This window comes from Orcinus orca, chromosome 5, assembly GCF_937001465.1.
Source record: "Orcinus orca chromosome 5, mOrcOrc1.1, whole genome shotgun sequence".
In the NCBI taxonomy this organism is placed as follows: domain Eukaryota; kingdom Metazoa; phylum Chordata; class Mammalia; order Artiodactyla; family Delphinidae; genus Orcinus; species Orcinus orca.
The window spans coordinates 27992698-28013367 of record NC_064563.1 but is presented as its reverse complement, the minus strand read 5'-3'; the positions used below and the strand labels follow the sequence as shown (position 1 = coordinate 28013367).

Genomic DNA, 20670 nt, shown 5'->3' with positions numbered 1-20670 from the left:
GTTCTGTGATCTTGAGCAAATCACAACTTCTCTGGGCTCAGTCCTTATTTCTAAAATAAAATTGCCTGTGACTACTCTAAGAGCCGAACACAGACTCTGAAGCCAGACGGCCTGTGTGAATCTGGGCTCAACCCCTTCTTAACCGTAGGACGTTGGTTAATTACTTATCTCCTCTATACTCTTTACTTTTCTCATCTATAAAATGGGAATGATAATGAATGTCTTATAGGGAGGTCTTAAGGATTAAATGAGCTAATAAATATGAATCACTTAAAACAGTGTCCGGGATATGGCAAGTTCTAGATAAGTGCCAGATATCATTCGATTCATTAGTTATTGTTATTAATGCACGCCCAGGGCCCAGCCAAGGCACGGGCATAAGTGGCTGTCGAGGCTGCTGTAATAACCCGCGTCCTTTGCTTCCTTCCAGGAGCTTGGGCCCCTGCCCCAGCCCCGCAGAGGCTGTGGGCGTGTACGGTCCGGAAGCCTGGTTTCCAGCCCCGTGGCCCATCCCTGGCTGCGGGGACCGGAAGCTCCCACGAGGTAGCGGTGGCCCGCAGCGGCCCCGTCCCGGCAGCGAGCCATGGGCCAGAAGCTCTCGGGGAGCCTCAAGTCGGTGGAGGTGCGAGAGCCGGCGCTGCGGCCGGCCAAGCGCGAGCTGCGGGGAGCGGAGCCGGGGCAGCCGGCGCGGCTGGACCAGCTGCTGGACATGCCGGCAGCTGGGCTGGCGGTGCAGCTGCGCCACGCATGGAACCCCGAGGACCGCTCGCTCAACGTCTTCGTCAAGGATGACGACCGGCTCACCTTCCACCGGCACCCGGTGGCGCAGAGCACGGACGGCATCCGCGGCAAGGTGGGCCACGCCCGCGGCCTGCACGCCTGGCAGATCCACTGGCCGGCGCGGCAGCGGGGCACACACGCTGTGGTGGGCGTGGCCACGGCGCGGGCCCCGCTGCACTCGGTGGGCTACACGGCGCTGGTGGGCAGCGACGCCGAGTCCTGGGGCTGGGACCTGGGCCGCAGCCGCCTCTACCACGACGGCAAGAACCGACCCGGCGTGGCCTACCCCGCCTTCCTGGGGCCCGATGAGGCCTTCGCGCTGCCCGACTCGCTGCTCGTGGTGCTGGACATGGACGAGGGCACACTCAGCTTCGTCGTGGACGGCCAGTACCTGGGCGTGGCCTTCCGTGGCCTCAAGGGCAAGAAGCTTTACCCGGTGGTGAGTGCCGTGTGGGGCCACTGTGAAGTCACCATGCGCTACATCAATGGCCTTGACCGTAAGTGCAGCCTGCTGAGGGGGGAAGGGGTGGACAGCGGTGGGTCCAGAGGCTGCCTGTCCCAGGCAGAACTGGGGGGGCGGGGAGACGGGGGAAAGCATCCTCCTGAGGCCCCATCCTCCATCAGCACTTGGGATAATCCTGAACTCGTGGTGAGGACGTGGACTCCGAGGCCAGGCTCCTGCGTTTGGACCTTGACTCTTTTCTGCTTGCTGGGTGATCTTGGCGTGTGCCTCAGTTTCCCTTTCTGCGAAAGTGGCTCAATGATAGTAATCTAACTCCGGGTTGTTGTGAGAAATCAAATAAGATAATAACATATGTGACGTGCTTAGGACAGTGCTTAGAACTGGCGCCTAATAAGTGATTTGGGTGTTGATGCTAAAATTACGAACGTTTCAGTCGCTGTAAGGGTTGTGCAAAACGATGTCTCCCGTGTTTCTGGCTTCAAGTTCACAGTGGGAGGAGAGTGACAAGTAGAAGACACAGTCCCTGCACTTGAATCCCATGCACTCGAGTTACTGATAAATAATAAGTAGTGATAACTATCATTTATTGAACACCTACTGTATGCAGGGGCTGAACACTCAAATCTAGGTCTTCCTGCTGAGCTCTCTGTTAAAGGGGGCATCTGGCTGATTATTGCCTCATGGGAATGAGAGCCGCAAGTTGTGGAATCTTCTGGTTTCTTTCAAGAGGACCTAGAAATCTAGATTTTGTGTGAACTCTTCCAATTTTTAACGTTGGCACCGGCTTAAGACACCGTGTGGACACACAAAACACCCTCGCAGGTTGCACAGAAGCTCACAGGCTGCTGTGTTTGACTGCTGACAGCTCTAAGGCCTCCTCTCATTTAATACACACAACCGTCCTGTGAGGCAGCTTAAAAATCCTAGTAACGAAAATAGTTCTTGGTTTTGGGAGGGAGTCACTTAGGGAGGCAGGGTGGCCTCTGGACAGAGGTGCATGTGGTCGCCTGTCCCGTGTTGAATCCCAGCCGAGTGGGGCCTGGAGTCAGTCACCTGTGAGCTTGTACACACCTCATCCAAACAGGCTTCCTGCCACACCCCTGACGAAACTCCCAGTGCTGGGCGCTTAAAGCCAGAATTCCAGCTTATTCATTTTATTTTATTTTTTTGCGGCACGCGGGCCTCTCACTGCTGTGGCCTCTCCCGTTGCGGAGCACAGGCTCCGGACGCGCAGGCCCAGCGGCCATGGCTCAAGGGCCCAGCCGCTCCGCGGCATGTGGGATCCTCCCGGACCAGGGCACGAACCCGTGTCCCCTGCATTGGCAGGCGGACCCTCAACCACTGCACCACCAGGGAAGCCCCTAGCTTATTCATTTTAAATGAGAGATATAATTGCCCCTCTTCAGAGAAGAGAAACTCAAGAGCAGAGCTATGGAGAACCAGAACCCGAACCTCCCCAGGTCGGTCAGCCTCCGAAGCCCACTCTTTTCCCATGCTCCCCCCTTTGGCTGAGGGGCTGAGAGTGACATGACACTCCAGAAAAGAGGTCAAGAACAAGATTTTACTCAAGTAAAAATTGACATTGACTCAGGTTAGCGTGGGTTGACCATTTTCAAGGGCGACAGACCACCAGAACGTGGCTGGTGTGCTCCACTCTGTGGTACCATTGGCGACACTTCTGCTCATGTTTCATTTCCGTGGTTGTTGGACTCAGGTTGCCATTGAATGGCAGAGTGGCCTGTTTTCTCTGATTAACTGGTTAAGTAAAGAGAGGATGAGTGTGTCCTGAATCGGGCTAGTTTAGTCACCGCAGTGCCTTGTGGAGAATGTTGAGAACCCTCAAAGACATGATGACCAGGCAAACCCCAGTGCTTAGAAAACCAACAGCAACAACAAATACTCTCTTTAAATGGAATTGGAAAATCTACTTGCCAGAGCTGATCACTGGACTACAAGGATGGCCTTGGTGTACCAAGGCTCTGGGATCTGACATGCCTCATTTCCCACTGCATCCCTAATGCTCAGTGGTTTTGTGTCTTTGGTGAGTCACTCTAATGCTTTAGGGCTCGTTTTACTCATCTGTAAAATGGGACAGTGTCAGGTCCCTTTCATAGCTGCTGTGAGATCTTGTGTGACGGCACCAATACTATGGTAGCTGGGATTAAAGGCTGGCACTGATACCCAGAGGAATTACCTGAGCCAACCATTGGGCCCCCAAGGTGGGCTTCCTCTTGGGGATTGATTCACACTTGGACTGTTGTCTGTTGAGTCGTTTACTGGCACAAAACTAAGGTGCTAACAAGGTTGCAGCCACGAAGGATAGGATCAAGGGTATTCAAGCCATGGTGTTCCGCTTGGTGTGCTGCTGAGGGTGGAGGCTGGGTGGGAGAGGACAGTCGTGATCAGAGCATTCTGAGCTCTTGGATCCTTCCGGTGGCTGGAGGTGCTTGGTGAGACTAAAACTTGGAGCAGTCTATCCTCCCTGTCGGCAGTGACTTTTTCAGGTTGGCTGAGGCTAGAAAGCCCATCCAGGAGGCAAGGGGAGACAAGGCCAGGATGTCATATGATGCGAGCCTGTGGCATCTCCTGTTGGGTGACAGGATTAGGCTTGAGTGCTATGGTGCTGGCCCCTTCTCCAGATAGGAGTGATGTTCTCTATCTTGGGCAGGGTGTGATTGCAGAAAGGGGGAGCTCAGCTTTTTTGAACAAGCCCTGGCTACAGGGTGAGCCACCAAAGAACAGGCTGAGGGGAGTCTGACGGGCTGGTTGGGAAGGGACTGTGTGATGCCTGTAGCTAGTGACCTGGGCTGAAGTCCAGTGGATCCCTGGACACCGAGAAGGCTTTGGCCCTAGGGAGTCTCTGGGGCAGGTAGGGTGACCCAAGGTGGAATTCTGTGCGTGAAAAGAATTATGAGCCAATTGGTTGTGGACACGAAGGTGGGTCCCCAAATTCAGACCCAACAAGGGGGTTAGGTGACCACAGTTAGAGACAGGCTCTAGGGCAGAAAAGCAGGGCCGCTCTCTGGGGTTGCTTCCCCACAAGGCCATGGGGGGTAGAACAGATGGGGTTAGAGTTTGGTCCCAGGACTCACCAGGAGGCCCTGGACGATGATTACCTCCTCGCTCTGGACCTCAGTGTTCTCCTTTGTAAAACAGGCGTGATAAAGCTCGCCAGCACAGAGCAGGGCCACAGCGACTGGTGCTCGCTGCTTTGACTAACTAGGTGAGCTGGGCCAGGTCCGGGGCTTCACCTCTGGATAAAAACAAAAGTGGCCTCAATAAGAGACTTCCCTTCTAATGTGTAGGAAGGAAGTTAATGGGCATGATTTTCTCAATTTTTGATTTTTATGACTATGAAAGCAAGACTTAGGAAGAGCAGACTGTCTGTCACTCTGAAGTATGTGTTTGTGGAGGACAAGAGCTCCTGGAAGTGCATTTTTCCTATTACAGATGTGTTCTTCGGCTACACCATGGAACGAAACAGCTCAGCGTCTTGGGGGGTTTACAGTAGAGAGCTGCAGGATGCCCAGGGGCTCTGCCATCCGAGTGAGCTGGGAAGTGCAGAACCGAGGCCAGGCAGACAGGCCAGCTGGCTCCGGATGACTGGGTCCAGGGTCAAATAGTAACAGCAATCACAGCACCACGCTAACAACACTTCTCTGATACTTAGTCTGTGCTGGGCTAGATTCTAAGCACTTTACAAATTTTAATTCGTTTAATCCTTGTAACAACTCTTTGAGCTAATACCTTTATTAGCATCTTCATTTTCCGATGAAGAAATTGAAGCCCAGAGAGCTTGAGTAATTTGCTCAAGGTCACACAGCTAATAACTGGATCAAACTGAGGCACACTGGCTTAGTGGTCCCTTGTGGAGACGTTTACAGACAAGGCAGGAAGAGAAGGAATAGGAGAGGCTGCTCCACCTGGCTGGGTGGCCACTCAGCAAAGGACTGGACCCTTTCCTTCAGCGGTGAGTTTGGAGGAGGCCCTGAGATGCTGTCCCTGCCCCCGGTTTCACCTCCAGCCCACCAAGCTCTTGACTGAGCACGGCACTCCGCGAGGCGTTCTGAAAAGCTAGTTGCATAGAGACAGCCCCAGCGGTGGCTGTGAATCAGGCATCCTTCGGTCGCTAACAGGAGAATGTCACTGAAAATGTCCCAACTGCCGTGAGGGTGGCCCGTGGGGTGGGCCAGGCCTTTGGAATCTGCTCCGGGCTGGTTTCTGGAATTGCCCTCCAGCCCCTGGCACCTCGTTCCACATGCTGGCGGCCAGGAGGGCTGACAGAACGGCTTTGTCTCCTGTCTTGGAGTTCTTGTGGTAGTGAGTAGTACGCGAGTGACACAGGAAGAGGAGAGGGGACCCCAGACAGAGCAGCTTTGATTTGAGGGTCATAATAATTATATGTTTGGGGGAATCCACCCAAGTTCTGTGCCCTGGGCCAAGTGTTTTACTCATTTTCTTTTTTTTTCAGCCCACGCAATAAACCTTGAGGCAACGTCATTGTTATTAAACCCATCTTATAGCCAGTGGCAGAGCTGCCCTGAAACCCAGGTCGTCGTGACCATTGCCGTGCCTCCTGCTACCTGGGCCGGCCCTGCTGCCTCCACTGTGCCCGCCGATTCCAAAGAGCAGGTGTCCGAGCCCAGGGCTGACTAAGCGGGGACGGGGAGCGGGTACCCCAGGATCTCAGGCCCAGCGGGCAGGGAAGCCTTGTCCACCTGCTTCGAGCCAGGGAAATTGTCATTCCAGACGTCATTCCTAGATGGTTTAATTGATCTGCCAACAAGCATTTATTGGCACATCAGCTCAGCAGAGGAGGCTGGCGTCCAGCCAAGGCTTCTGGTACTGATGAAGGGCAGAGAGTTTTCTACCGGGATGGCTGCAAGGACACCGTCCCCTTGCCAGAGCTGTGTGCACTGCACTCATGACCTTCCTGCCCAGCTCCCCTGTGTCTCCTGAGTGGCACCATCCTCTGGACTCTGCTCTTTCCCCCTCCTGAGCCAGGTCCAGGCCTGGTCTCCCCTTTGCCCCGCACCCTATCATTCTGCCCTGACTCCAGCTCACCACAGCCCTCAACCCAGGGCTCTGTCCCCTGCATCCCCAATTCAAGAATGAGTCCTCCTCCCATCCCCCCCTCCCCAATCCCCGCTTTGCCCCAGTCACTCACTTTTCCACATGTGTATGCCTTCTTGGGTGGGTATGAAGCTCCCCAGGGCACAGATGGTCAGCCAGGAGGCATGTGTGGGGAAGCGGGCACACTGGGGACTTTAAAATACTTTTGAAAGGTAAAGGATGCATGTGGCAACAAATTTCAACGCTACCAAAGCGTGCCTGGTGAAATACCTCCACCCCGAAGCTCCCCAGCCTCTCTTCCTGCTGGTGACCACCAGGATCACTTTCTCCTATGTCCTTCCAGAATCTTATGACAGAGAAGTTTCACACATATGTGATCGTACTGTGAACACCGCTCTGCACCTCGTTTTCCCCCTTAATAGATCTTGGTGATCGTTTCATATGATTAATGTAGAGCTGCCTCATTCCTTATTAACAGCTGCATGGGTTTCCATGGTGTGGCTGTGTCATAATTGGATTATCCAGACCCTTATTTTTGGACCTTTAGGCAGTTTCCAGTCTTTGAGAATAAACTTTTGGTCCTGATTTGAATTTTATTTCTGCCCCCTGCTGGCTAATTGACATCCTCAAGCCTTTGTTTTGCCATCTGTGCAGTGGGAATAATTATATGTACCTTGCAGGGTTGGTGAGTATTAAGATAGATACAGAAACGCAGCGTGGTCCAGCATGTGGCTCACGTTAGGTGCGGGGTGGAGGGGAGCTGTTGATATCACACACTTAGCCTGCATCATTGATTGTGCTGTGTCCAGTGCTGCGCTCGTCTTGGGCATCCGATGAATGCTTGTGAAAGATTTGGTTTCTGATTTAAAATACGGCACAGTCACATTAATTTGCAGTTAAGACGGCTTCAGACTCATTGTTGGACCACGATCATTTGAGATATATAATTCAGTCAGTCCTTACATGGGGTGTATGTCAGCACAGTGAGAACCCTTACTTGCACAGAGCAGGTCCATAAGAGGTGTGTTTTGCTCTTTTGTTATTGCTGCTGCTGCTGAGAGTGGCAGTTCTTTGAGGCGGGACTGCATCCTAGCCGCCTCAGCCACCCTCATAGCGGAGTATATAGTAGGTGCTCAATAAGTGCATGTTTTCTCCATCGCAGCAGGACTGGAGTCATAGTTGCCTGGAACGAAGTGAGGCTGGCTCCGAGCTGTCACCCCCTTGAAGCCTGACCCCGAGTGACCCACTTCCACCCCTCATTGTGCACCGTGCACAGCACATCTGTCCCCACACCCGGGCCAAGCAGAGGCTGCATGACGGCCCAGCAATTCAATTCAGGATCTCAGCATTCAGAAACTGGCCCCTACCCTTTGTTTCCCACTAAAAAGGAACAGACTTTCAGCTGAAAAAAGGTTTCACTCAGACGCTCTGACCCTGCTTTGAGGGCTTTTCTCCCCATAATTAACACAGTCATGAGTAGGTTCAGTCCAGGAAGTCCTGCCTGCAGAAGGGAGCTTTGAAACGCAGGCCCGTTTGGGACAGGTGTCACCGTGGGCCACCGCAGAGCTGCTGCCGTCTTTCTCAGAGGCTCACAGCCTGGTGTCATGGGAAGAACTGCGGCTCAGGGATCTCCCAGCCCCGGGCCCAGTCCTGACTTGGCTGCTCGTTAGCTGTGACCTTGAGTGAGTCACTTCACCCCTGAGCCGGTTTCCTCATCTGTAATAGTAATAGAAATTGACTTTGCCACGATCCATCAGGATCGTGGGTCATATATGGAAAGTGACTAGGCTGGTGCCGGGCACATAGAAGGTACTGAAAAAGGTAGGTTTAAAAATTGCCGGTTGTAACTATTATACCTCCCGTAGGCTGTTAAAGTTACTTAGTGTTATTAGATGTGGAAATAATTATTGTTATTAAATTTGGGTCCACACTGTGAGCTCTGAGGGATTCCACACAAGGGAATACATTGGTCTGGGGAGGTTTTGGACTCTTTTCTCTTTAGGATGCATGACGGAAATGCCGCCTGAGGTTCAGAGGCCACTGTGAGCTTGTCACAGGTGAGCTGGGAGTGCTCAGCCTTCCCTGCAAGCAGCCTTAAAGGCTTCCAGCTAAATGTCTGGCTCAAGCGCTCTGTAGCTCCCGCGGGTGACTTGCCTGGTGAGCATGTGTTCAGCACGGATGTCCAAACAAGTGATGTCCTCGCCAGCTGTGCCCGCACGTGTGTTCAGCAGGGATGGGCTGTGAGGTGGTGGGCCTGAAGACCAGCATCTGCCTCTGAACAGATGGTTGCTAGGCCTGGCTGCGGGCTGGCCGCTACTGGACCATGGAGGAAAGGGAGTGAGGAGGAGACGGCCGGTCTCCACCTTTCTGGGACTAGCAGGGCTTGAAGACAGGCCCCAGGCTTTAGGGCTGGAACGGGCCATTCAGCAGCCTGTGCAAGACCCACATTTTACAGGTGGGAGCTGAGTGGACTAGAGAGCTGGGAGGACTGGCCCAAGGTCACCCGCTAATGAGCAGCAGAACCAGACTAAAACCCAGGCCTCCAATCCCTCCTTGACAGCGCACCTTGCCAGAAACAAGAGAGTAAGCATTCAGTGCAATTTATGAGTCCATATTGAAAAGCCCGACATAGGTGAAGGAGGACGTAGGAGTTCAGGAGGAGAATGATGGGTGAGGGTGGAAGGGCCTTTGGAGCTTGGGGGCAATTTAGAATAGGTGCTCCCCACTCCCACATCCACACATAGGAAGACCCTCCGTGGCCTCTCAGTGCCTCCCACATGTCAGATACCCCCCTCCTGCTCAGACCACAGAACTAGGGGTTTCAGCGCCGTCAGGACCAGACATAACTGATCTCTCCATTTACTACCTGGATGACCCGGGCATAGGTTTCCTAACTTCTCCGTCCTGTACGGTGGGTGTGATGCTGGGACTTCGCCATAGACTTGTAGTCGGCTGCGCACCTCAAACTTTCACGTGCCACTCACGTCCTCTGGGGATCTTGTTAGAAGCAGGTTCTGACTCAGCAGGTCTGGGTAGGGCCCCAGACTGCATTTCTGACAAGCTCCTGACGCCGCGGATGATGCAGCCTGTTGAGGCATCAGGCAGTCTGTTCAGCAGAAGGGTTTCCCGAAGCCGGTGTCAGCAGCTGCCACTGCATGGAAACACCCTTAAATACAGCACAGCCAGACCATTCGTTCTCACCCCTGCCGACGGGCGTCGGTGGGACTGGCCTGGGTGCCGCTGGGAGGGGGCACAGGGCAAGGCCTCCACGACGGCTCGTCGCCAAGTGAATCCATACTCTTATGCATGAATTTCCCGCGAGGGTGACTTCGTTTGGGAAGGGATTACCGCAAATAGAAACAGCTCTGTGTTAAACAGTCATCGCGTGAGCACTGAACAAGAGGCCAGCTCAGCACGGCACGTGCGCCATCTGATTTAAACTGCCAGGGCCCCGTGCAAACGCCCATGAGCGTTCTGTGCGTGTTATCTCGTTCCATCCACGGATGACAAGGCACTGCTCTCCCACGTCACTCGTGAGGAGACTGAGGCTGAGGGGGGATGAAGAGCCCGCTCATGGCAGGAGCTTGGCAGGCAGCCATCCGGCAACCTTGAACCCACGCCTCTCACCTCCGTGCAGCTCGGGGTCATGTGAGTCTGCCGTGGCTCTGTGGGTGGTCCCAGGCCTCGGCTGTCCTGTGCTCCGCAGAAGGGCTCCCCGACACGACGGTGCCGGCGGCTCCCACTGCCACAGCCTGTGAGCACCCTTAAATACCGCGCAGCCAGATCATCCGTCCTCACCCCTGCCCGTGGGAGTGGGTGTTGCCGGGAAGGCAAGGCACAGAGCAAAGCACATTTGCAGGAGGGTGTTCGAACCGCTGGGAGAGCAGACAGCCTGCTGGGCTATGCCTGCGGCCAGGGAGCCGGCTGATTCTCCCCGTCTCCTCACTTGGTTAAGACCAGGGGGCGGTTAGCATGAGTTATGGCCTAACCCAGACACTAATAAGGCTGCTTGTCTGAGGCCGTCCATAATTCACGTTAAGGCTGTGCCGTTTAATGGCCCTGCTTCATCGGATCTCCCGGGACTCGGTGCCTCCCTAATGATTTATTTGCTTGGGATGAAATTAAGCCGAGACAGGGTGAGCTTGGAAAACACTGCCGAGCCGGTTCTCCCCAGTTCTTCCTCCTCCTCCGCAGCTGCTTTCTATAAATAGAGCTGCGAGCCCCGCTTCGTGACCTGCCTGCTGGGAACCCCAACGGGTACAGGCTGCCCCATCCTGGGGCCCCACTTGACGAGGCACCTGAGGTCCCCATCTCGCACACCTCCAAGGCCCATGACCTCACCAGGGAGCACTGAGGGCCAGAGCTGCCAGCAGAGACATGGTCGTCCTTTAAGTAGAAGCATCGACCCATTTGGATCCATTTGAGTCAATCCATTCGGAGCCACAGCGGCATTCCAGATCTTGTGCCATTGGTTGAGGTCTCTCCCTCAAAATGCATCCACGATGGTGTCCCAGGGTGAGGGCGGTTTTGCCCTAGTGCTTGCTGAGGTGGACAGTAGCCCTCTGCTTGTTGCCTGGGCCCTGCTGGGGCTGCCATGTGGGATCCCGGCCTTCCCCCTCAGGGTGGCTCCCTCTGGGGTGAGGGGCCAGAACCACAGCCCGGGGCCACTCACAAAGCTCACCCAGGGGCCAAGCATCGAGAAAAGGGGAGGGACGTTTAGTTGAGGCTCCCTTGGAAATCCAGACCCCAGGAGATCCAAGTTGCCTGAGGGAAGGGGTGGGCGTAAGGTTGCATGTGTAGTGGGCAGGTCCAGGAATGGGAGGCTCTCAGGCACCCCACTGCTGCCTCCACTGCACGTCTGCCCCAGACCCCCTCCCGTCCACCTGTGCCCCGCCTCTCCTGTGTCATCTCTATTCCCTCATAATCTGGGTATCTCTTGGGGATAGCTCACCAGGACCCTGACCCCTCCTTGGTCCCTGACCGCTTCCGCCTCCCTGTTAGCTGACACGTTATTTTCCCAGGTCTTGGTTTAAAGTCCTGAGCGCCTCTGATGGGTCAGCGCTTCTCAGGCGCAGCCAGAGGTTCCCACCAGCCCTCTGATTGGTGCCTCTGGGTCAGGTCCCACCTGCTGGTTCCCTTAGTTGTGGGGAATCCTGGAGCTGGTCACTTGGCACACTTGCCTGGACCTCAGCGACCCTCAGGGAGAGTGGGAGAAACACAGGTTCTGGCTGTCTCTGAATCCATGGACCCTGGAAAGTGTGTGTGTGTATTATAAGCTTCCCAGTTGATCATGCCATCAACGCAGCACTGGCTGGAAGTCAGCTCCTTGAGATGCCTGGCTGGAAGGAGGCTGCTGGAGTGAGTAGGGGTGCGGGGTCATGTAGTGAGGGGGGGTGCTGGTGGCTAAGCAGAGTTGTCCCAGGTTTACAGGTACTAGTTGTCGGGAGGTGCTTGGAAAAGGTGGGGGGGATAGGTCCTGGAAGGAGCACTGCACTAGGAGCCAGGAAACCTGGCTGGGCCCCTCCAGCTTGGCAATGGCTGTGTGACCTTGGGCGAATCACCTCCCCTCTCTGTGCCTCTGTTTCTCCATCACAGGAAAGAAGGGATTAGACAAGATAGCCTGGAAGAGTCCATTATTCACTGGTATCTAACATCCAGAGGCTGTCTGCACGTCTGATCTTTTGGATGACAGACTTTATACAGCTGTGCTGTGCAATACAGTAGCCACTAGCCACGTGTGGCTACTTACATTTAAGTTTAATGAAAATAAAATTAAAAATCCAGCTTTTCTGGCTTCCCTGGTGGCGCAGTGGTTGAGAGTCCACCTGCCGATGCAGGGGACACGGGTTCGGGCCCCGGTCCGGGAAGATCCCACATGCTGCGGAACGGCTGGGCCCGTGAGCCGTGGCCGCTGAGCCTGAGCGTCCGGAGCCTGTGCTCCGCAACGGGAGAGGCCACGGCAGTGAGAGGCCCGCGTACCGCAAAAAACAAAAAAAAAAAATCCAGTTTTTCAGTTGCAGTAGCCACATTCGAGTACTCCATAGCCACGTGTGGCTGGTGGCTACCATATCGGGCAGGGCAGATGTGGAACATTTCCATCATCGCCCCAAACTCTAGTGGACAGTGCTGCTTTAGAGCCACTGGGAGGACTGGGGAGCCTCACGGAAAGGGCGTTGGCCACTGTTTCCCTCATGGGCCTATTTCCATCTGGGGCTGCAAGGAGGTTCAGCTCTCCCATGAGTTAGCTGGGCTAGGGCCCAGCTCCAGGATGGTGGGTCAGGAAGAAGATTCAGCACAGGTGCCTGCCCAGGGAGAGTTGGGCAGCAACACTACCAGGAATACTTGGGGAACTGGGTGGGGAGAGCCAGGAGGGGGCAAGGACAGGAGGTATGCCAGGAATGCAAGGAGGAGGGCCTGGGGGACAGCAGGGGTCAGGAGCCCTGGTGGGGGGAGGGGCAGCTGCACCGGAGAAGCAAGAGCTCCGGTACACCCAGCGCAGGTTGGGGGAGCAGCGGAAACCCCTCGCTAGTCTGTGTCCCTGGGAGCATCCCTGAGCCCGCGGAGCCTCCACCTCCTTGTGGGTGAAAGGGGAGGAATGAGAAAGAGGCTTGTTACGGAGATGAAATAGAACCAGACCCTTGAGAGCCCTTTGTAAATGGTGGCCCGGATCGCGGTAGAGACTGCTTCACGAGGCCCGGTTGAGTGTCCGTTTTGACTTGTAATCATAACTGCCCTCAGTGGTGATTTTAAGGTTCTGGGGTGTCTGTCCTGTCTGTCCATCTGGGCAGTAGGCTCTTTGGAGAAGGGGTGGGTGTGTTCTTCCCCTGTCCCTGCAGCCCTGAGCACGCAGGCGGCTTCCGTCCATTCTGTCCCACTGCAGCTGAACAGAACGGCACTGGTGGCCACCATGCGGGGGCCCCTGGCTCTTTCCTCCTTCCTCCTGACCTGGTGGCCCTTCGCCGGCATGTACTCATGCCCCGGGAGTTGTCCAACACTTTCCTTGTCCCTGACACATGTGTGTGTCTGCCTGGGTCTGGTTGTCATTTTCTGACCCCAGCCCCGCCGTGTATAAACAAACCAAGGGCAGAGGTCAAAGGCCAGAGCGGGGCTTTTCTGGCATCTCGCAAGGGGTGCCCTTGGCAGGAAGTAGCCTGGTGTCTAGTTTCATGATGAAATGGGCTTTCATCTGCATTCCTCGCTGGGAGGTGACTCGACTGGCTGACTGTGGATGATGGATTGCCTGCTGCACCCCAGCCCTGCATGGGTTCATGGCTCAGGTCTGGCTCTGGCTTTTCATGAAGTCCCTACCAAGACACGCAGAACATGGAAAGGGGAGTTGAAGCCCACCAGAGCCACCTGTCCCGCCATATGCCTGGTGGGCTTCCCCGCAGAAGTGGCTGTGAAGATACGTCAAAGTAACCGTTTGCTAAACACTTCCCTGCCCCAAACTAAATGCTTTATATATATGCAATTCCATTCAATCCTTTTTGGTGAGTCATGTTAACATCCCCATTTCATGGATAGGGAAACTGAGGCTGTGAGAGGCCAAGTGGTCACAGGGTCAGAACTGGAATGTGGACCCTAGTCTGTCTGATTCCCATTTCAGGTTCAAATGTCCTGAAAGTTTCCTTCTTGCCTCTGGTATCTTCCGTCTGATCACAGTGAGGTTTTTCAACACCTGAAATGCTCCCTGCTCTCATTGTTTAGCCTCAGCGTGATGATCTGAACTTCTCTAGGTGTGGGCTTAGGGCCAGGTTTTGCAGAGCTGTGTGACCTGGGCCAGCCACAGAACCCCTCTGAGCCCCAGGTGCCCTCACTAGACAGTGGGAGCACCTCACATATCCAAGGAACTGGAGTGGTGGGGTGCCAGGTACATGGAGGGGCCCAGGGGAACTGTGCTCCATGGTTTCTGAGGAGACAGTCACTGCTGTCCCCACGCTACCCACCCTCACCAGCCCCGGTAGGACCCTGGTGGTGCCTCTCTCGATCCCAGAACGTGTCCAGCAGAGGACATGGGAAAGGCATCAGCCCCGCATGGGCCCCATGTTCTCGGCCTTCTGAGAGCACAGTTGACTCTGCCCTGGGAAGTGAGGGTTCCTAGTTGCACCCCTTTCTCGGGGCAGACCCAAGGAGATGGACCTTGTATGTGGCCTCCCTCACCAGAGCCGGCTTCTTAGCACTTCTGTCACAAGAGCGGGCCCCCAGTGCTCAGGCCAGCATTCACATCTCACCAGGCAGATTTCACCTCCGCTTTTGCCTGTGCTGTGCCTCCTGCCTGGATGCCATCTTCTCCATCTCCATCTGCCCAGAGCTGTCCTTTCTCAAGGCTCAGAGAGATGCCAACTTCGTTTGTAAAGTGCTCCCCAGTGACCTCAGTCCATACTGACAGCTCTGCTCTGTGCTGCTGGAGCGCACTTGGGTGGATGGAGGGTGTGCGGGGCTTTACAACTCAGCAAAGTTGAAGGCACGACCGCATTCTTAGTGACCAGCCCTCCGATGCCTCTCTCCATGGCTCGTCTTCCTTAGACTCCGGCCCGCCGCTTACCTCTCCTCCTCTGAACCCCGGAATCCTCTGGGGGCCCTGCAGAGTAGAGGGAAGTCAGGCAGAAAGCCTGGGTTTGAATCCTAGCTCTGCCATTCCGGGCTGCGGCCTCTCTGTGCTTTCCCTTTGGTGTCATCACCTGCAAAGGGCGGCTAACGATGGCCGTGCTGGAGGGTGGCAGAGAGGGGTCAGGGAACCTGTCAGCTTGGCAAGCCCAGCTCAGCGCTGGAGGGGGGCTGCCCTGGATGGCGCTCACGTGGATTCCCTTCCTCTCCCAGATAGGAACAGCCTGAGATGCAGCCCTCAGTAGACAGTGGGCACACAGTAAAGACTTCTTGGCTCTTCCAGTACTTTCTTTTGCGATGTTTCTCTATTAAAAGCAACCTGAGGTGCTCGAGGCTGAGAGCAGAAGCACGGTGCTCGCTCAGCCTCTGAGGGGGACCCTGCCTGGCCCTTCCCTCCTCCTCCCCACCCCCGCCCCGTCCTGGCCTCCCTGTGCCCTCCCTCCATGCCCCCTGGGCGGCTGCACCGGCCTATAAATCAAACCTGTCCCTGGAGACCTCTGACCCAAACCAGATGGCTGTACAGCGCCAGCACAGAGTAGGCTCAGCTTCCAACAATGCCTGACCCCTCCCCCGCCTGACCTGGGGCCTTGGAGATTCTTTAGGCAGCTGGCCTGTCAATCACTACCAACTGGTGATCCAGGCCTGGCAGCAGCTGGGGGCCGTGACCTCACAGAGACGCTTAAGAGACTGTCTTGGAGACATTCCATTAAGCCATATATAAAGATCTCTTGAGGGTTTGTGGTGTCTGCTTTCTGTGCCACAGGCAGTAGCCTGGCCCAATAGCCTGAGCTGGTGTGCTCTGTGCCACTGTCTGCCTCCTCCTCCAGGAAGTCTTCCCTGGCTAGAGCCACTGCTGGAGCTTCTGTAGCAGAGCCTGTCTGACCCTCCAGGCACTCATTCAGACACTGTTCATTCTGTCTACAGCCTTTCACTGTGCTTCCTTGCCTGGGCCCATGGGGACACTTGGACATTGCCTTGCTACCAGGAGCCCCCCGAGACAGCTATAGGTAATTACAGGACAGGGTGAGCAGGGGACCCAGAGCACCATAAGAACTCAGAAGGTGGATGCACTCTAACCTGGGAATCCAGGACAGCTTCTCTAGGAGGAGCACTTGAGCTGTCTTGAAGGATGAGTTGGAGTTTGCCAACTAGAGGAGGGGGGGAGTGTGTTTCAGACAGAAGAACGGCATGCAGCAGGTACTGGCTCGGGGTGCAAAGCAGCTTGATAGATTCAGGGGCCTGCAAATTGGAGAGCATGCCAGAAGTACCCCTGGAGGATGATTGAGGGTTAGAGGTATATCAGTATGAATTAGGTTTGATTGTGTGCAACCCCAAATCCCTAATAATAGGCTTAAAATCGAGTAGAGGTTCATTTCTCTCTCACTTAAGAGAATTCTGGAAACAGGCAATCCAAGGATACTGTCGGGCTCCAGGAGGTGATCAGTGCCTCAGGCTCCACCTGCCTGCTGCTCTACCTTCCCGGCTTGTGATTTTCGTTCTCTAAGGTACCTCATGGTCTCATATGGCTGCCAGACCTCCAGCCTTGACACCTACATTCCAGGAAGTAGGATGGAAAAAGAGCTGGAGGACACACTGTCTCTCTTTAAAAGGATGTCTCAGGGGCTTCCCTGGTGGCGCAGTGGTTGAGAGTCCGCCTGCCGATGCAGGGGACGCGGGTTTGTGCCCCGGTCCGGGAAGATCCCACGTGCCGCGGAGCGGCTGGGCCCGTGAGCCATGGCTGCTGGGCCTGTGCGTCCGGAGCCTGTGCTCCACAAGGGGAGAGGCCACAACAGTGAGAGTCCCGCGTACCGCAAAAAAAAAGGATGTCTCAGAAATACCCTACTCTGCTTCTGCTTATAGCTCAGTGGTTAAAACATCACATACCACTCTTAGCTGCAAGGAAGCTGAGAAATGTAGTTCTGATCAATAAGTGCTGACTAGAACATTGTTCTGCAAAGGATCCAGAGGCCCTACCTTGCCTCTGTGGGAAAGAACACTGCTCGATTAATGATGTCTCCCTTCCTTGTGGGCATGGAGCCGACAAGATGCATCCCAGTGTTTGTCTTGCTGGTCTGCCGCCAGGAGGTCCTCTCCCCAGGGATTCCCAAGGTGTTTGGTGCAATTCCTGCAAACAGAGCCAGGCACACGGCCAGCCGCTCTCCAAAGCCCCGGAGCTGAGCAGAATTCCGGGTGAAGGGTTTCTTGGTGCTTTGCCGTCTGATCTTGTGTCTGATCTACAGCGTCCTTAAGGCATCCATTGCGCTTCAGCAAGCCTAGAGTCTGCAGAGTGGGCCGTGCCATTAGAGCATGGACTTGGAGGACAAGAAAGGAATACAGTGTCACTAAGGTAACTGCAGCCTCATCCCCCAGTGAGAGCTTTTCCAGAAGGTCATAACAGAGAAAGAATTCGAGGAAAGTTCTGAGCCATTTTATTTCACAGCTGGAAATGCATTGTCTCCTGGTTTAATTTCACACCTGCTGTGTGTCAGAGCCTCAGTTTCCTCAGCTGTGAAATGGGGTTAATACTACCTGTCTTCAGGGGTTGCTGGAAGGATCACATGTAACAAAGGAAGGCAAAGCAGGGAAGAGACACAGAGGGTAGCAGTTAGGACCACAGGCTCTGGCCTCAAACTGCCTGGGTTCCAATTCTGGCTTTGCTGCTGGTATATGTTACTTAACCTTGTGTAACCTTGTGTATGATAACTTAACCTCTCAGTTCCTTTGTCTCCTTATCTGTGAAATGGCGATGATGATAATAGTAGTACCTACCTTAAAGGGCTGTTGTAAGGCCCATACGTGTCATAATATACACGTAAAGGGCTTACACATCTGGCACACGGTATGTGCATGTAAGAGGTAACGGCTCTGAAGAGCACAGTCTTTGTGACCAGGCAGGTGTGGGCTAGGATTCTGGGTAAATTCCTCCTTTGGGTCTTAGTTTTCTCATTTGTAGAACAAGGCTAATAGGACCTGCCTTGCAGAGTGAGGATTAGTAATAGAATAGCTATAAAGTGACACGTAGGACACACTCAACAAGCCAGCACTATGGTGACAATTATAATAATGAGACCGTGTCCCAGGCTCTGTTATCAGCATCTTTTCCTCCTAAGAGCACTAGACAGCTAGGCTGCTAGTGACGTTCCTCCTGGGGAAAGTGAGGCCTAGGGACTTGCCCAGGGTCACACAGCTGGTGAAAAATGAAGCTGAGCTTTGACCTCCCGGGTCAGCTGACCCACAGCCCGTGCTGTCTTACGTGGGAACGTTGGTCCTGAACAGGAGCAAGCCTTGGGTTTAAGGGGGGAAGGGCTGGGCGTGGAGGTTGCCCAGAGCTTCAGGGACAGCTGCCCCAGAGGTGCCATGCGACACAGAGGACCAGGGCTTCTGAGCCCTTGTAGTCCAATTCGCCCGCAATTCGCCTGACCCTTGCTCGGAGCACGAGCTCTCTGGGCCTGTCTCGAAGAAGGGCTGTCCTCGTGGGACTCCCGTGGCAGGCAGTGTGGACGGTGGTGGGGCAGCAGGCGTGCAGCTCGCTCCCTCGGAGTTGAGATCAGCAGGTAGACAGTGGGAGGCGAGGGAGGGGCTGGAAGAGCATGTGAAAGCCAGGTGTCCAGAGGATTCCGTGTTAGCAGAGTTGGGGGGGTGGGACTGTGGACGGGGCGGGGGCAGACAGGACGCGAGCAGATGGTGGAGGGAGGTAGGCCACGTAGGGAGGTGGGCCCAGGGGAGGGACCCAGGGGAGGGACCCAGCAGGAGGCGAAAAGTCCAGGGCGTGCTCTTGAGGCCCCAGTTTTGGTGTCCCAACAATGTCAGGCACCGTCGCAGCTGCTTCACATCCATGTCCTTGTTTGATCCTCAAGTTGTCCTGGGGAGCAGGTGTGACGTACCCATTTTCCAGGCAAGGAAGCAGCGGCTCCAGAGGCGAAGGGGCTTGCCTGGGCTGGCTGGGGGCAGCAGAGCTGGACCTGGGCCCAGAGCCGAGTGCCAAGCCCACCTGCCACCTGGCGGCGGGAGGAGAGGGGTGGTGAGTGTCTCCAGCCACCTCCTTGAGGAGTCCCTGCCTTGTCTGTGGCGGGGATCCGGGTGCTGGGACACTTCTGCGCTTACAACCTTAAAGGATAGACTTTTCTTTAGGAAGCAAAAGTTTGGTCGTGCTCAGTGAGCAGGAAAATGGAAGTGACCCCAGGGCAGAGATTTAAGGCCCTGCTGGCCCCTTGGGCAGCACCGTGTTTAATAGCTGGGACGGAGGCCGCGGTTTCAGCGATAAATCCACTCTGTGCCATGGGGTGGGGGGCCGCCCTCCCCTCTGAGTTCCATCTGGACCTCAAACTCCTTCCCAAGCCTGGCTTGGAAGTGGGCTGGCGGCCGCCCATCCCCCTCCCCTGGACAGCTGAGCTGTTAGCACCAGCTCCAAGGGGAGGCATCACCCGTGCTACATGGGGACACACAAAGACGGCACAAAGTACAGGGACCGCATTGACACACACTATAAAAAATAACGCTGGAAGGCTGTGCTCCACGCACGGCATCTAGGTGGCAGGAGAAGAGGTGAATTTCCTGCTTCTTTGTGCTTAATGTCCTTTCCAATCAACACTTACAGAAGGATAGAACTGTGGAAAGTCTAATGCTTTCTAACCATCCCCATTTCCTATTTGATCCCTGGGGAGCCCACCCCCCATCCCCTCCACCCCACAGTGGTGGGCAGTCCCAGGCCTGGTGCTTCCGGAAGGGCAGCGTCCAAGCCCTCTGCTCTCCCCGGAGCTGCAGGTGGCCACTCAGCAGGACACAGGTACAACCTTGAGGGCACCCCTCAACCATTGGGAGCACAGGGCTCAGTGGATAAGTGTCCCTGGCTCCCCGGCCTCCAGTGGGACAGCCCTGAGGTGCGTTCTACACAGCCGCCCAGAGGGTCCGAGCACGAGCCCCCGGCTATGTCCACTCATTAACACACCCTCTCTAGTCTTCCTCCCTTTCCTGTTTCACTCTCCCCTCTCCCTCATTTTTATTTCCTGAGATTGCCTCCCCCCAAAACTACTGGCACCCAAAGCCTCATCTCAGGGGAACCCCAACTAAGACAGGCCCACTCTGACCACTTTCTTTTTTTTTTTCGGCACGCGGGCCTCTCACTGTTGTGGCCTCTCCCGTTGCGGAGCACAGGCTCCGGACATGCAGGCTCAGCAGCCATGGCTCACGGGCCCAGCCGCTCCACGGCATGTGGGATCTTCCCAGACCGGGGACGAACCCATGTCCCCTGCATCGGCAGGCGGACTCTCAACCACTGCGCCACCAGGGAAACCCTGACCACTTTCTTGTAGAGCATCTCAGATGTGTTCTAGGCATACACAAGTGCATCTGTGTCCGTATCCAAATACTGATTTCCAGATTCCTATCTTATTCTCTTTATGCTTATTCCATCTACTCAATAAATTTACTGAATAAATAAAAAAAGCCCACAAATGGGACCATTCTGCAACGTGCTTCCTTCGTGACTGGATGAGACACTCAGGGGGATTTCAGGCACCGGTCGGTGCACCCAGGAGCCTTTCCTGGCGACCTCGATCCTGTTTATGGGGCCACCCACATCCCCCAAGAGTGGGGCCAACCCCAGCTAGAGGTTACTGGTCCTCAAGGAAAGGGAGTGTGGGACCAATCCTCTCTTCGCCCAGCCGGTCAGTATGCACTGTCCAAACACCGGCTGAGCCTTCTCTACCTCCCCCAGCAGGCCAGACCTGGGCTGAGGCCTTGCAGCT

The 20670-nt window shown here is 55.2% G+C and overlaps 1 protein-coding gene across 3 annotated transcripts in view; it reads left to right on the top strand.

The window, feature by feature from the left end:
- The first annotated feature begins 337 nt into the window (after positions 1–337).
- Positions 338–20670, top strand: part of SPSB4 (splA/ryanodine receptor domain and SOCS box containing 4) — a 63475-nt gene continuing 43142 nt past the window's right edge. The window contains exons 1-3 of one of the 3 annotated variants that reach the window (XM_049709891.1): positions 338–1277; positions 5715–5875; positions 6660–6731. In XM_049709891.1, coding sequence (XP_049565848.1) covers positions 584–1277; positions 5715–5875; positions 6660–6704 — 900 coding nt within the window. In that variant the 5' untranslated portion in view covers positions 338–583 and the 3' untranslated portion in view covers positions 6705–6731. Of the gene's footprint in view, positions 1278–5714; positions 5876–6659; positions 6732–11911; positions 12105–20670 lie in introns of those variants that run through there. The other 2 variants (XM_049709892.1, XM_004278237.3) reach the window with 2 other exon arrangements.